Here is a 14,308-nt window from a genome sequence, read left to right on the forward strand (position 1 = left end):
AATACCAAGCTGGTTTTGTTATTATAGCTCTATAGTAGAACTTGACATCAGGGATGATGATGCTTACAGAAGTTCCTTTATTGTACAGGATTGTTTTGGCTATCCTGGGTTTTTGTTTTTCCATATGAAGTTGAGTATTGTTCTTTTAAGCTCTCTGAAGAATTGTGTTCTGATTTTGATGGGGATTACGTTGAATCTATAGATAACTTTTGGTAAGTTTTCCATTTTTACTATGTTAATCCTATGAGCATAGGAGAGCTATCCATTTTCTGATGCCTTTAATTTTTTTCTTGAAAGACTTAAAGTTCTTGTCATTTAGATCTTTCACTTGTTTGGTTAAAATTATCCCAAGATATTTTATATTATTTGTGGCTATTGTAAAGGGTGGTATTTCTCTGATTTCTCTTTCAACTTCTTTATCATTTGTATATAGGAAGGCTAATGAATTTTTTGAGTTGATCTTGTATCCTACCGCATTACTAAAGATATTTATCAATTGTAGGAGTTTCCAGGTAGAATTTTTCGGATCACTTATGTATCCAAGCTTATCATCTGCAAATAGCAGAAGTTTTTTTTTTTTTTCCTTTCCAATTTGTATCCCCTTGATCTCCTTTTGTTGTCTTATTGCTCTAGGCAGAACTTCGAGTACTATGTTGAATATATATGGAGAGAATGGACAGCCTTGTCTTATTCCTGATTTTAGTGGAATTTCTTTGAATTTATCTCCATTTAATTTGATACTGGCTGTTGATTTGCTGTATATTGCTTTTATTATGTTTAGATATATTCCTTGTATCCCTAATCCCTCCAAGACCTTTATCATGAAAGGTTGATTTTGTTGAATGCTTTTTCAGCATGTAATGAGGTGATCATATGGTTTTTTTTTCTTTCAGTTTATTTATATGGTAGATCACATTGATTTTCATATGTTGAGCCATCCCTGCATCTCTGGGATGAAGCCAACTTGATCCATGGTGGATGATTTTTTTTATGTGTTCTTGGATTCAATTTGCCAGTATTTTATTGGGTGTTTTTGCATCAATGTTCATGAGGGAGAATGATTTGTAATTCTCTTTCTTGGTTGAGTCTTTGTGTGGTTTCGGTATCAGGGTAACTGTAGCCTCATAAAAAAAATTTGGTAATGTTCCTTCTGTTTCTATTGTGTGGAACAATTTGAGGAGCATTGGTATTAGCTCATATTTGAACATCTGAAACTATCTGGCCCTGGGCTTTTTTTTTATTAGAAGACTTTTAATGACTGCTGCTAGTTCCTTAGGGATTTATTTAAATTAAGTTTATTTAAATTGTTTATCTGATCTTGATTTTATTTTGGTATGTGGTTCCTTTCCGGAAAATTGTCCATTTCTTTTAGATTTTCTAATTTTGTGGAGTTTGGGTTTTTGAAGTATGATCTATTGAGCCTCTGGATTTCCTTAGTGTCTGTTGTTATGTTCCCCTTTTCATTTCTGTTTTGTTGATTTGGATATTCTCTCTCTGTCTTTTGGTTAGTTTGGATAAGGGTTTATTTATCATGTTGATTTTCTCAAAGAGCCAATTCTTTGTTTCTGATACTTTGTGTTGTTCTCTTTGTTTCTATTTTGTTTATTTCAGCCCTGAGTTTGATTTTTTTTTCCTGCTGTACTCCGCTGGATGAATCTGCTTCTTTTTGTTCTAGAGCTGTCAGTCTGCTGTTAAATCGCCAGTGTGAGATTTCTCCAAGTTCTTTATGTGTGCACTTAGTGCTACGAACTCTCCTCTTAGCACTGCTTTCATAGTGTCCCATGAGTTTGGGTATATTGTGCATTCGTTTTCATTGAAATCCAGGAAGTCTTTAATTTCTTTCTTTATTTCTTCCTTGACCCAGTGGTAATTCAGTTGAGAGTTGTTCAGTTTCCATGAGTTTGTAGGCTTTCTGTAGTTTGTGTTGTTGATTTCTAACTTTAACCCTTTGGAAATATGATAAGATACAGGGGGTCATTCCAATTTCTGTGTGTGTGTGCGTGCACGCGTGTCTAGTGTGTCTATTGATATTTGCTTTGTGACTGAGTATGTGGTCAGTTTTAGGGAAAGTTCCAGGAGGTACCTTTGTGTTTGGGTTAAATGTTCTATAGATATCTGTTAAGTTTATTTGAGTCATAACATCTGTTAGTTCCCTTATTTCTCTGTTAAGTTTCTGTTTGGTAGACCTGTCCATTGGTATGAGTGGGGTTTGATGTGTGATTTAAGCTTTAGTAATGTTTCTTTTACAAATGTCAGTGCCCTTGTATTTGGGGTATAAATGTTCAGAATTGAAACCTCATTTTGATAGATTTTTCCTTCGATGAATATGAAATGTCCTCCATCTCTTTTGATTAATTTTAGTTTGAAGTCTATTTTGTTAGATATTAGGATAACTGCACCAGCTTGCTTCTTAGATCTATTTGATTGGAAAGTCTTTTCCTAACCCTTTACTCTGAGGTACTACCTTTCTTTGAATTTGAGGTGTGTTTCTTGTATGCAGCAGATGGATGGATCCTGCTTTTATATCAATTTTGTTTCCCTGTGTCTTTTTATAAGCAAATTGAGTCCATTGATATTAAGAGTTATTAATAACCAGTTATTTTTAATTCCTAATTTTTGTTTGTTTGTTTTGGTGGTGGTCATGGGGGTAGCGTGTGTGTGTATGTGTGTATGTGTTTCCCTTTGAGTTTTGCTGATGTGAGAGGACTGTCCACAGGGAGGATGCTGAGGTAGGTAGGGGTGGGCATCGGAGTGATTCTTGTGGGAATCAAGCTCAGTGGTTGGTAGCATTTGTTGTGTGGACTGCCCACAAGTCTCTCATCTGCTGGCCAGCTGCTGGGGTCTGCACCAGAGCAGTGGGGTTCCACCACCATCTTTCCTACTCTTGACACTTAGTGTTTTCACTGAAAAGTTTTGAAATTGGTTATTGCCATCCACGCATGTCTTGGTTTTGCCTGATACTTGGACTGACTCTCTCCTGGAAGTGAGATGTGATATTTTATAGCATTGATTATTCCTAACCTCTCAGTATTCTTTGGGCCTTTTAATTTTTTTTCTTAGCAAAACATTAGGATTGTATTGCAGGAGACTTGCGTGCAGTTTAGCAGGCATATTTCAGGCCATCTGATTGGTTTAACACTATTATGCATAGATTGGTTTGACAATTTTGGAAAGCAGTTAGCAACCTGCTGACTCTTGATTGTGTGCCCAGCAACCATGTGAAACTCATGTTCTAATTATCAGCAGGGTGGTTCAAGTTTTCAGCCTATAGAAGTATCCATAAATACTGACAGTTTTGTTTCTTCCTTCCTGATCACAATGCCCTTGTGTCTTTCATGTTTTCCTTGACTGACCTAACTAGGATTCCATTAGAATGATGGGTTAAAGATGGCAGTTTGGCTTCCTTTTGTTGGTGCAGGCCACATTTTCCAGAGGGATTATTCATTGCCTATTTGTTTTACCAAGTTACCCTCCTTTGCTAGTTTGTTATAACTTTGAATATGCATGATTTTTATCAGATATTTCAGCACTTTTTGGAGGTAATATGATTTTTTTCTGACATATTTAGTTAATGTGGTAAATATCTATTTGGATAGAAATTCTATCTGACATATTTATAATAAATAGCCTCTCTCACCTTGACCATAAAGCATTATATACACTTGGTTGGCTCATATTTTGTATATCTACAACTATATTCGAAAGAGATATTGACGAGTGTTTTCCTTCTTGAAATGCCTTGCTAGGCTTGGCATTATGACAGTGCTGCCCTTGGGCTAAGCATCCTTTTCTCTTTGTTCGGTAGGAACTGTGGTGCTTTCCCATTTTACATCCTTAATATTGAATGTTTGCACCGTCTCTTATTGTGAGTTACATATCTAAATGAATGATTCGGACCTTCTCTTCTGAATCTGAATGTAAAGCTATAAATTTTCCTCTAAGAACAACATCTGTATTCAGTAAGTTTTCACATATAGTCCAACATTTGTCTTTAAGTGAGTTTTTCATTTATATTTGATAGAACTACTGATATGTTTGTACTTCAAACCCTAATTATTAACCTCTTTTTGTTCCATTTTCTTGCTCTAGATTTAATGATGTAGTTTTCTTTTTCCACCAACTTGCAAACTATTATTCTGCCATTCCTTTACTGATCACAGTTATGGGTACCATAGCTGACTTGACTCCATCAAATCTAATCTCACTTAAATTCAAGAGTGTTACTGATTCAGTTAGGACTCACAGTTCTGTTTTCAGGTTGGATGCATGTCCACATGTGGACGTTCACCTGGGATGATTTTCTGTCAGTTTCTTTAATGGAATCTAGTGGTGATGAATTTTTGTCTAAAATGTTATTTCCCTAATCCTGGAAGGTTAATTTTACTGAGTATAGATTACTAGGTTTTTATTTATTTTCTCTTAGCACTCTGAAGATCTATTCCCTTCAAAAATTGCTATAATTCAATCTATAGATTCAATGCAATCCCCATCAAAATCCCATCAAAATTCTTCACAGATCTGGAGAAGACAATAATCAACTTTATATGGAAAAACAAAAAACCCAGGATAGCCAAAACAATCTTATACAATAAAGGATCGTCTGGAGGCATTACCATCCCTGACTTCAAACTCTATTACAGAGCTACACTATTGAAAACAGCTTGGTATTGGCATAAAAGCAGAGAAGTCAACCAATGGAATCGAATAGAAGACCTGGACTTTAAACCACAAACCTATAAACACCTGATTTTCGATAAAGGAGCTAAAAGTATATAATGGAAAAAAGAGAGCATCTTCAACAAATTGTGCTGGCATGACTGGATGTCAATCTGTAGAAGAATGAAAATAGATCCATATCTATCACCATGCACAAAACTCAAGTCCAAATGGATTAAAGACCTCAATATCAGTCCGAACACACTGAACCGGATAGAAGAGAAAGTGGGAAGTACTCTACAACACATGGGCACAGAGGACCACTTCCTACGTATAACCCCAGCAGCACAGACATTAAGGGCAACATTGAATAAATGGGACCTCCTGAAACTAGAAGCTTCTGTAAAGCAAAGGACACTGTCACTAAGACAAAAAGGCAACCCACTGACTGGGAGAAGATCTTCACCAACCCTGCAACTGACAAAGGTCTGATCTCCAAAATATGTAAAGAACTCAAGAAACTAGACTGTAAAAAACTAATCAACCCAATTATAAAATGGGGCACTGAGCGGAACAGACAATTCTCAGTGGAAGAAGTTCAAATGGCCAAAAGACACTTAAGGTCATGCTCAACTTCCTTAGCGATCAGGGAAATGCAAATCAAGACAACTTTAAGATACCATCTTACACCTGTCAGAATGGCTAAAATAAAAAACACCAACGATAGCCTTTGCTGGAGAGGTTGTGGAGAAAGGGACACACTCATCCATTGCTGGTGGGAATGCAAACTTGTGCAACCACTTTGGAAAGCAGTGTGGCGGTTTCTCAGGAAATTCGGGATCAACCTACCCCTGGACCCAGCAATACCACTCTTGGGAATATACCCAAGAGATGCCCTATCATACAACAAAAGTATATGCTCATCTATGTTCATAGCAGCATTGTTTGTAATAGCCAGAACCTGGAAACAACCTAGATGCCCTTCAATGGAAGAATGGATGAAGAAAGTATGGAATATATACATATTAGAGTACTACTCAGCAGTAAAAAACAATGACTTCTTGAATTTTGCATGCAAATCGACAGAAATAGAAAACACTATCCTGAGTGAGTTAAGCCAGACCCAAAAAGAGGAACATGGGATGTACTCACTCATAATTGGTTTCTAGCCATAAATAAAGGACACTGAGCCTATAATTCGTGATCCTAGAGAAGCTAAATAAGAAGGTGAACCCAAAGAAAAACATATAGTCATCCTCCTGGATATTAACCTTCATCAGGCGATGAAAGGAGACAGAGACAGTGGCCCACATTGGAGCAACGGACTGAAATCCCAAGGTCCAAATCAGGAGCAGAAGGAGAGAGAGCATGAGCAAGGAACTCAGGACCGCGAGGGGTGCACCCACATACTGAGACAATGGGGATGATCTATCGGGAACTCACCAAGGCCAGCTGGACTGGGTCTGAAAAAGCATGGGGCAAAACCGGACTCGCTGAACATAGTGGACAATGAGGACTGCTGAGAAGTCAAGAACAATGGCACTGGGTTTTGATCCTACTGCACGTACTGGCTTTGTGGGAGCCTAGGCAGTTTGGATGCTCACCTTACTAGACTGGAAGGAGGTGGGAGGTCCTTGGACTTCCCACAGAGCAGGGAACCCTGACTGCTCTTAGGGCTGATGAGGGAGGGGGACTTGATTGGGGGGGGGAGAGGGAAATGGGAGGCGGTGGCGGGGAGGAGGCAGAAATCTTTAATAATTAAATAAATTTTTAAAAATTGCTATAATTCCTGTTGTTCCTTGCTAAGAGATAGTCTTTTTGTCTGGCTACTTTTTGTTTGGTTGGTTTTTTTTGTTTGTTTGTTTTTTGAGCTATATATTTTCTCCACTCCCCTACCTTCTTCCTCCCTCCTTTTCTGCCCTCTCGCATGGTCTCCATGCTCCCAATGCTCCCAATTTACTTAGGCAACCTTGTCTTTTTCTACTTTCTATGTACATTAGATCCATGTATGTCTCTCTAGGTTCTCTGTAGTTGTGAATTATAGGTTAATTTTTCTTTGCTTTATGTCTAAAAACCACTTATGAGTGAGTACCTATGATATTTGTGTTTCAGGGTCTGGGTTACCTCACTTAATATGAAGTTTTCTAGAACCATCCATTTGCCTGCAAATTTCAAGATGTCAATAGTATTTTTCCCTGCTGTGTAGTGCTCCATTGTGTAAATATACCACATTTTCTTTATCCATTCTTCGGTTGAGGGGCATTTAGGTTATCTGGCTACTTTTAAGACTCTCTCTTCAGCCGGACAGTGGTGGCACACACCTTTAATTCCAGCACTCAGGAGGCAGAGGCAGCAACAAGTGGATCACTGTGAGTTCAGGGCCAGCCTGTACTACAAAGCAAGTTTGAAAACAGCCAGGACTGTTACACAGAGAAACCCTGTCTCAAAAACCAAAAAATAAAAAGAGTCCCTCTTGTTTGTAGTATTTCTCAGATATATTTTTTAACTGCAGTTTTCTTTGTTTTCCTTGGTATTCATAGTTTTATATCTATGATTTAATATTTTTATAAAATCTTAGAATTGACTAGTCTCATCTTTTATCTCAGAAGAAATACTGCCCTATCGCTCATTCAGTGAACCTGAGACTTTAGTTTCACACATTAGCCATTTTCTATGACCCCTATGATTTTTCAGTTTGCTCCTTTTGATAATTTATTCTAGTCAGATGACCACTGTACTAATTTGAAATTTTCCTGCTTCATAAACTGCTGTTAAACTCATCTCATGGATTTTTAATTTGCTAGATAGCTAGTTTCTATGGGATTTCTGCCATGCATAGTCCAGTTATTTTAGTATAGCCCCTCTGGCTTGGTCTTCCTCCCTGTTGCGCTTGTTCCTCCCTTCTCACACCCCCTCCCATTGCCAGAGTGTCTCATCCTAGTGTTGGTCTATGAATGAGAAGCTGAGATGTGGTTCAGAATCAGTGACACACAGGCTTAGATACTGGGTTTCCTCTTTGCTTTATGCAGTTACCCAGATGCATTAAAACATTTTAATCATCTTGGTGCATGGTTCTAAGCTGATCAGAGGTGAGTTTCAGGCCTACTTAAACACAGAAGGTGTACTCTCTGGGGCCTGCTTCAGAGCCTGTGAGGCTTCCTGGGTCCATCCTTCTCATTGCAGTCCAGATTTTGTTGCCCTGGCCCCTTGGGCCACCTGTTCTCTGATCCATGGGTACCTGAAGAGAAACCATTGGCCAAGGTGGCCCACCCACTGGCTCTCTCTGTCCAGTTTAACCCTGAGTCCCAGATTCCCCAGTGTCCCTGGGCTGCCAGCAGAGACTGTAGAAGCCTGCAAGTCTCCTGACCATTCCTAGTAGGTTTGACCTGATTAACCTGTTCAGATCCCCGAAGTAGTGGTCCTTATAGTCTGGTGTCCTCACCTCTCTGTACTCTTCCTTCCCTTTATTCTTTTTGTGATCTGCATCTTGTCTGCATTGAAAAAACATATTTAGGCTTGGAGGTTTGCCTTAGTGTAAGCTTTAGGTAGCATAATTGACATCTTGCCTTTAATGAATCCTCATTAGATTAGAAGTATTTACAAATAGGACTTTCCTAAAACAAGGTCCTTATGTTTTAAAAGGAGCTAAATGACTGTCAAGTAAATTCAATCCACTTGAATTCACTTTCAAACTTATCTTTAGTGTAAAGATTGTTATTATGTCAAATTAATTCAAAATTTAAATCGAGAAGTATTCTAATATGCCAGTGTAATTTTGTATATTTTTAAAATTAATGGTTTCAAAACATATATTTTAAGTTCATTGCTAATTTACTCTCTTGTCAGTTTATTTCTCTATTTCATGATTTCTAAATTCTAAGAAATTGTTTTGTGTACAAAATTAACATTTAGAATCATCAGAAACGTGTTGTTCCACTCTTGAAATATGAACATATTTAATCTTCTTCACTTTAGCTGATAGAATTTCAAGGTAGTTTCCTTGCCACTCTTTGGAAGGAAGTGCTAAACCTTAATAATGTACCCAGACACTGTCATATCTCACTCAGTTGTGCCCTTAGGGAGAAAATTCTTTAAAGGCAACTAAAAGCCTTTCTGAGGTGAACTAACTGCAGCACATGCAGATTTGGCCTCTGTAGCTGACTGTTTCGACACCTGTCACTTTCGGGGCAGCCACTCTAGTGAACTGACTTGCAGTGAATCTGAGGCCAGTAATCTCATTTTTAGACTCCTTAGCAGCTCTCAAGCGCAGCCAGTGCTGAATGCTGAGGTCTAGACAAGCCTTAGGGCTCCAAGGAAGGCGGTTCATGGCCTGCCTAGCGCTCTTCTTGGAGGAGGGCTGCCTTCTGCTGGGAAACGGTCACCTTGTCCTCATAGGAGTCTGTGAGGGACTTGGCTGTGTGCATGTAGGGTGGTACTGCCCTACAGAGTACATGCACACATCCCAGTGCCACTGGCACAATGCCTAGGCTGGACTCATCCCAGCTCTGGGACTGGCCACTCCCTCCCTCGTTCATGGTTCATGTGTGCCTCAGTGTGTATCCTATTTACTAGGTTTGCTGCTGTTGTTTTTGGAGTAGGGGAAATAGTGGTTATTTATCAAAAGATTACAGTTCGAATTTTTAACATTAGCCAGTCAATCTGTGCTACAACCAACCAACAAATAACAATTTTTCTAGTTGCTGAAAAGCAACTCAGTCTAAATTACTTTCTCAGAGCTTACGAAAATGGTCCAATAAAAATATTATCTCAAGGCTCACAGAATACGACTTCAGAAAACATCTCAGGTTTGTTTATGAGTCAGAAACGATTTCTGTGCTGTGTGCTAAGCCCCGCCCTTTTTGACCTGGCGTTGGAATGTTCTCAGCTGCACTCCAGTCCCATCACAGGCAGCAGCCGTGGTTTTCACTTTGTGGATTTGGGTGGTCAGGTTTTATTATTAATAATAAACTGCATAGTTGAGTTTTTGGCAAGCTTGCATAGGATTCGAAGCCCTAAGAATGCTGTTCTGTGGGGAGAAAGCAGCCAACAGACCAACACTGGGAGATGCTCTTCTGTCGGGCCTAGGCAGCTCAGCCATGAAGGAGATTCTTGTTTACGCCATCACATGCAAATGGCAGGAGGCACCTTCAGTTTCTAAACGTTTGAAAAACCAGTGCCAAGTGTTGGTTATCTCCTTTCGTAAGGTTTTGTTTAACTGACTTTATTCATTATTTAATGAATCTTGTATACATTTTTAAGCATTTACAGTGTTAAACATTAATTCTTAATCGTTCTTCAGTTTACTTATTGGTAAGAAATAATGAATTTCCTTTCACTGACAGTGAGTTCATAAGAGTACATGCATTTTCCCTCTCAGTAACAACAGCACTACCTTTGTCAGCCATGTTTCCATTTGGAGACACTTGGGAATCTGAAGTATCTGCTAGCTATTTAGTTCCAAGCACTGGGCAAAGTGCAGATAACATGGCATCATGGTGTGCCTTTGGCTGCAAGTGATGCCAGGCTGGGTGGTACTCACTGACAGAGCACTTGGCCTGTTGTGCACCATGCCTTGCCTGGACTCCATCTTCAGCACTGCATTAGAGAGACACAGATACAAGTCTGGGGTCTGAGGTCGGTCACCCAATCCTAAGGGTGATCCTTTGTCCTATTTATGAATCCATGCCTTCCCCCCAGGCACAGGAAAGATGAGAAAGAGTATCAGGTAGAAGCCAAGTTGTACCTCCATGCCAAGCTGGTCAGCACTATGCCCAGCTTGCTGGGTCTCCTGCCCTCCCATGGGCCTACCCATATACCCCATCACCATCCAGGTCTGCTATTTCTTTGCTCTTTCTACATGGATTGACTACTTACTCAGACCTCACCTTGGTGCCTGCTGGTATGTGAATAGTGTTGTCACCACTGGTTGGAACAGTGCTGACACATCTCAGGAGCTCTGAAAATCTGTCCTGTGGATAAGTGATAATCAGTATGGATATGGTTAAAAGAATAGGAATACAATTTTGTTATTCATTATTATGTTTTTGATTCTAGAACTTTTCCTCTACTAGAGAAATATGTGGAAAGAGAGCTTGAGCCAGCAGTACTGAAACAGAGTAGGCTGAACAAAACTTTACTTTTGAATTCTCTTGTGGAACCCAAGATTCAAGATCATTCCTTCTGAACTTGAGAAATTGTGCCTCTGCGGTTGCTTTGATGGTGTCATCTGCAGGCCAAGTCAGTGCTGAACCTTGAACCCTGAAAACTTTAGCCTCGCCACCTGGCTGCTGTCCCATATCACCATTCACCCAAATGATGCTATGGAGTAAGGGTGAAGATGTGGCCCACAAGGCTCAGGCCAGGACCAGCTCTGTGAGCGCTCTTGGATTCAGTAACTGCTATAGAGTCTCCCATTTTGTGAGGAGGGGTGCTTAGCAGGTGCTGGTTTGTGGAAAGTTACAGGCCTTTCTCATCCTGCATACCAAAAACTCATTGCTTACCTACATAGCTTCCTGTCCCTCATCCTTCTGGGCATCAGTTTGGAAAGAGAGAGGTGACCCTCTATGCCTCTATTGTTAATTTCACCACTGATGCCATCACCATCATCTGGTCTGTCAGCAGCATCCCCAGTAGTAGTAGTAATAGTAATAATAATAAAAATATCATTGTAATGGTGAAAGTGATAATTTCATTTTTCAGATGTTTAGCAGTGATACTAAGTTTGCTTTATATCTGGGCTTGCATTTCTCTTTTAAGTAGCTCTTCTGTGTACTTGCTCTCTGCCCCCCACCATACCACAGGGCACTTCCTGTATTGGTAATTGTAAAGATACTTAGTGTGTTTACAAGCATTATCCTTTTCTTGGTTTCTATTGCTCATGTTTCTGTTCAGTGTTAACCTGTTGCTTTCAGGAGTATCACGTGTTGAGCAAACATTTCCACAAACACAGGATCCTTCCAAGTCCATGCATTGACAGACAGGCTAGAATGCAGGTGACTAGGATTTAAGTATGGTGGTTTCCCGTGAGAGGGTCTGCAGAGTCTCCCACCCTCCATGTCTGTAGAACAGTGCATCAGTCTGAGCAGTTGGTCTGCTGTGCAGGACTAGAGAGTGCACACCCAGCAATAACCCTGCCTTGGGCACATGTTGAATTGAAGGTCAGAAGGAGACACTCTTTCTTAGTGATAGTAGCCACTCCTGTGCTGAAATGGTACTAGAGCCTACAGAGTAAACCAGGAAAATTATACTAACAAATGCAGGATAAGAACAAAAGGCTAGCTGAAAGGATTATCTTTTTGGTTGGTGTCTTGAGGATTGAACCTAGGGGTTCGCTAGCGCCAGTCAAGAACCTCAGCACCTCACCCCAGATTATTATCCAACTTTTGAAAAAAAATCAATGGCAAAGCTTTTAAAAGACGGAAGGAAGTTAGGTGTGCAGTGGCAAAGGAAAACCCAGAATAGACTCCATAAAAAGTAGTGCAGGGCATCAGACTGTCCAGATTTTTAAAGGAAATGAGACCAGGTTTGATGTGTGCCTTTGACCTCTCTAGATTTTCACCCGACCTCTGGGCCTGAGAATACCTGCTTATTGTAAAATGTGTTAGTAAAATATCTTGATGCTGTTTGTGTGATAAGATTACTCTTGGTCCTATGTGCTACATGAAGTATTGGGGATCATTCAAGATGGTGCCTGAATACTGTATGATAGTATTCATAGGAGTCCTTAGTGTATTCTTCAGAAGGATGGGTGGGCACAGTACTAAGGTATCTGCAGTAGATCTGTGCATGGCAAGTTGGGGCATGCATGTGTATGTAGTTCATTTCTAGGATCTTGCAGTTTTCTTTAACACAGCTTTCAGCAACAATCATCATACCACAAGAAAGCCTTGGGATACACAACTTCCACCTGAGTGAAATGACAGTATTGCTTGCCAAAAGAGTGCTTGCCAAAAGAGTGTGTAGCACTGGGCAGAGGGGGACAGGGCTGCACTGAATGGTAACAAAGCCATATGCATCATATATGTAGGACACTATCCACCAGCTTTCCAGTAGAACAGACCTTGTCCCTCTGCGTGACCGTGTATGAAATTCTGTTTGCATGGAACTCTTGTTTTAGAGTTTGCTGCTTGTTCAGAAGAGAGACTGGAACCACCATGCTTCTAGCACTTGGCTCTGAAACTTAATGCAGGGATATGCAAACTCCCTGCAGATATAAGTTGTGTTTGCTAACAGAAGCCTTTCCCTTGCTGAAGTCTGTGTTTCAGTAGACTGCAGTCACGCAGTATTTGGAGACAAGACCTCCCCTTAAAGTTCCCTGGCCTTTGGAGAGCCCTGCAGAGGGAGCTCACTCCTCCTGCCTTGTACCTTGCACTCCCTGCTCCATACTGCTCCCCTCCTCCTCACTCTGATATTCCTCCTAGGTGCTGTAGCAAGCACTGAGGTGAAGATGAAGCTGCAAGAGTTTGTTCTCAACAAGAAGAAGGCACTGGCTCACCGGAACCTGAACCACTGCATTTCCAGTGATCCCCGCTACTGGTATGGGTAAGTGACCTGGGCCTCCTCTTCGGGTGCTTTGCATACTCAGCTCTGTGGACAGGTTTGAGAGGACCCAGTTTTTCAAAGACCTTCTAATGTAGGGGTGGTAGAGATGCTGAACCTCCAAAGCTCTATAACCAGATTTGAAGGGAGGAGGTCTGGGGATAGTGTGTGTTACTGTCAGCCAGATGAGGGGTGGATATCTTCAGAGTACGAAGTCACTATTCTTAAACACCATAGGAGCCACTTGCAGAGGACTTCTGTCCTAATTATCCACTGTTGCTTACTCAATTCTAATCTAATGCTTAATAAGAGTCTGAAAGCACTTTGGCATTAGCACAGCAAAGAAACCACTGAAATGGATGGTCCGTGGTTAGGGCAATGGTTTTATATTGTGTGTGTTTGTGGGGGTTAGGGGATGAGAGGCGTGTGGAATTGTCTAGAGCAAAGAGAAAAAGAAGAAAACTGGACAGAGAAGCAAGAATGAAGAGGGTAGGGGGTGAAACAGTTGTATTATATAGAGAAGGAGAAGGCATGGGGGAGGTGAGAAGGGCCGGGAGGCTAGAGTGAACTTTGAAATGCATAACAAATATCAAATATGAATAGGGACTAAAGGAGTCTGGAGGCTGGCAGGGCCTTTTTTTTTTTTGGTTTTTCGAGACAGGGTTTCTTTGTGGTTTTGGAGCCTGTCCTGGAACTAGCTCTTGTAGACCAGGCTGGTCTGGAACTCACAAAGATCCGCCTGCCTCTGCCTCCCAAGTGCTGGGATTAAAGGCATGCGCCACCACCGCCTGGTTGGCAGGGCCTTTGATATGCAATAGCAGGCAAATGTCAATGGACAGCCCTATGCCTCTTTTTCCAGAGTCAAGGGAAGATAATGGAAATGACTCTTTTTGTGGGCAGAAACCCTTTTCACAGGTTCCTAAGGAATGCTGATTGTAGGCTTTTAGCAGTCCTTCTATATAGTCCAGCTTGAGCCGAGCCTATACTGTCATTTTTGAACATATACAATGCCTGTTGGGGAGCTTGAGTTTTCTTCTTCTTTTCTCCTTTTTTTTTTTTTTTTTTTTTTTTTTTGAGGCTGAGTTTCACTGGCTGACCTGGAACTCACTTTGTA

General features: G+C 40.6%; 1 protein-coding gene across 13 annotated transcripts in view; it reads left to right on the top strand.

The window, feature by feature from the left end:
- Hdac4 (histone deacetylase 4) overlaps positions 1-14,308 on the top strand; it is a 265,090-nt gene that overhangs the window by 177,563 nt on the left and 73,219 nt on the right. For all 13 annotated transcript variants that reach the window (XM_057753741.1, XM_057753832.1, XM_057753732.1 and 10 more), the window contains one exon: positions 13,077-13,197. In XM_057753741.1, the coding sequence (XP_057609724.1) occupies positions 13,077-13,197 (121 nt within the window). The remainder of the gene's footprint in view (positions 1-13,076; positions 13,198-14,308) is intronic.

Source organism: Chionomys nivalis, chromosome 2, assembly GCF_950005125.1.
Source record: "Chionomys nivalis chromosome 2, mChiNiv1.1, whole genome shotgun sequence".
Taxonomy (NCBI): domain Eukaryota; kingdom Metazoa; phylum Chordata; class Mammalia; order Rodentia; family Cricetidae; genus Chionomys; species Chionomys nivalis.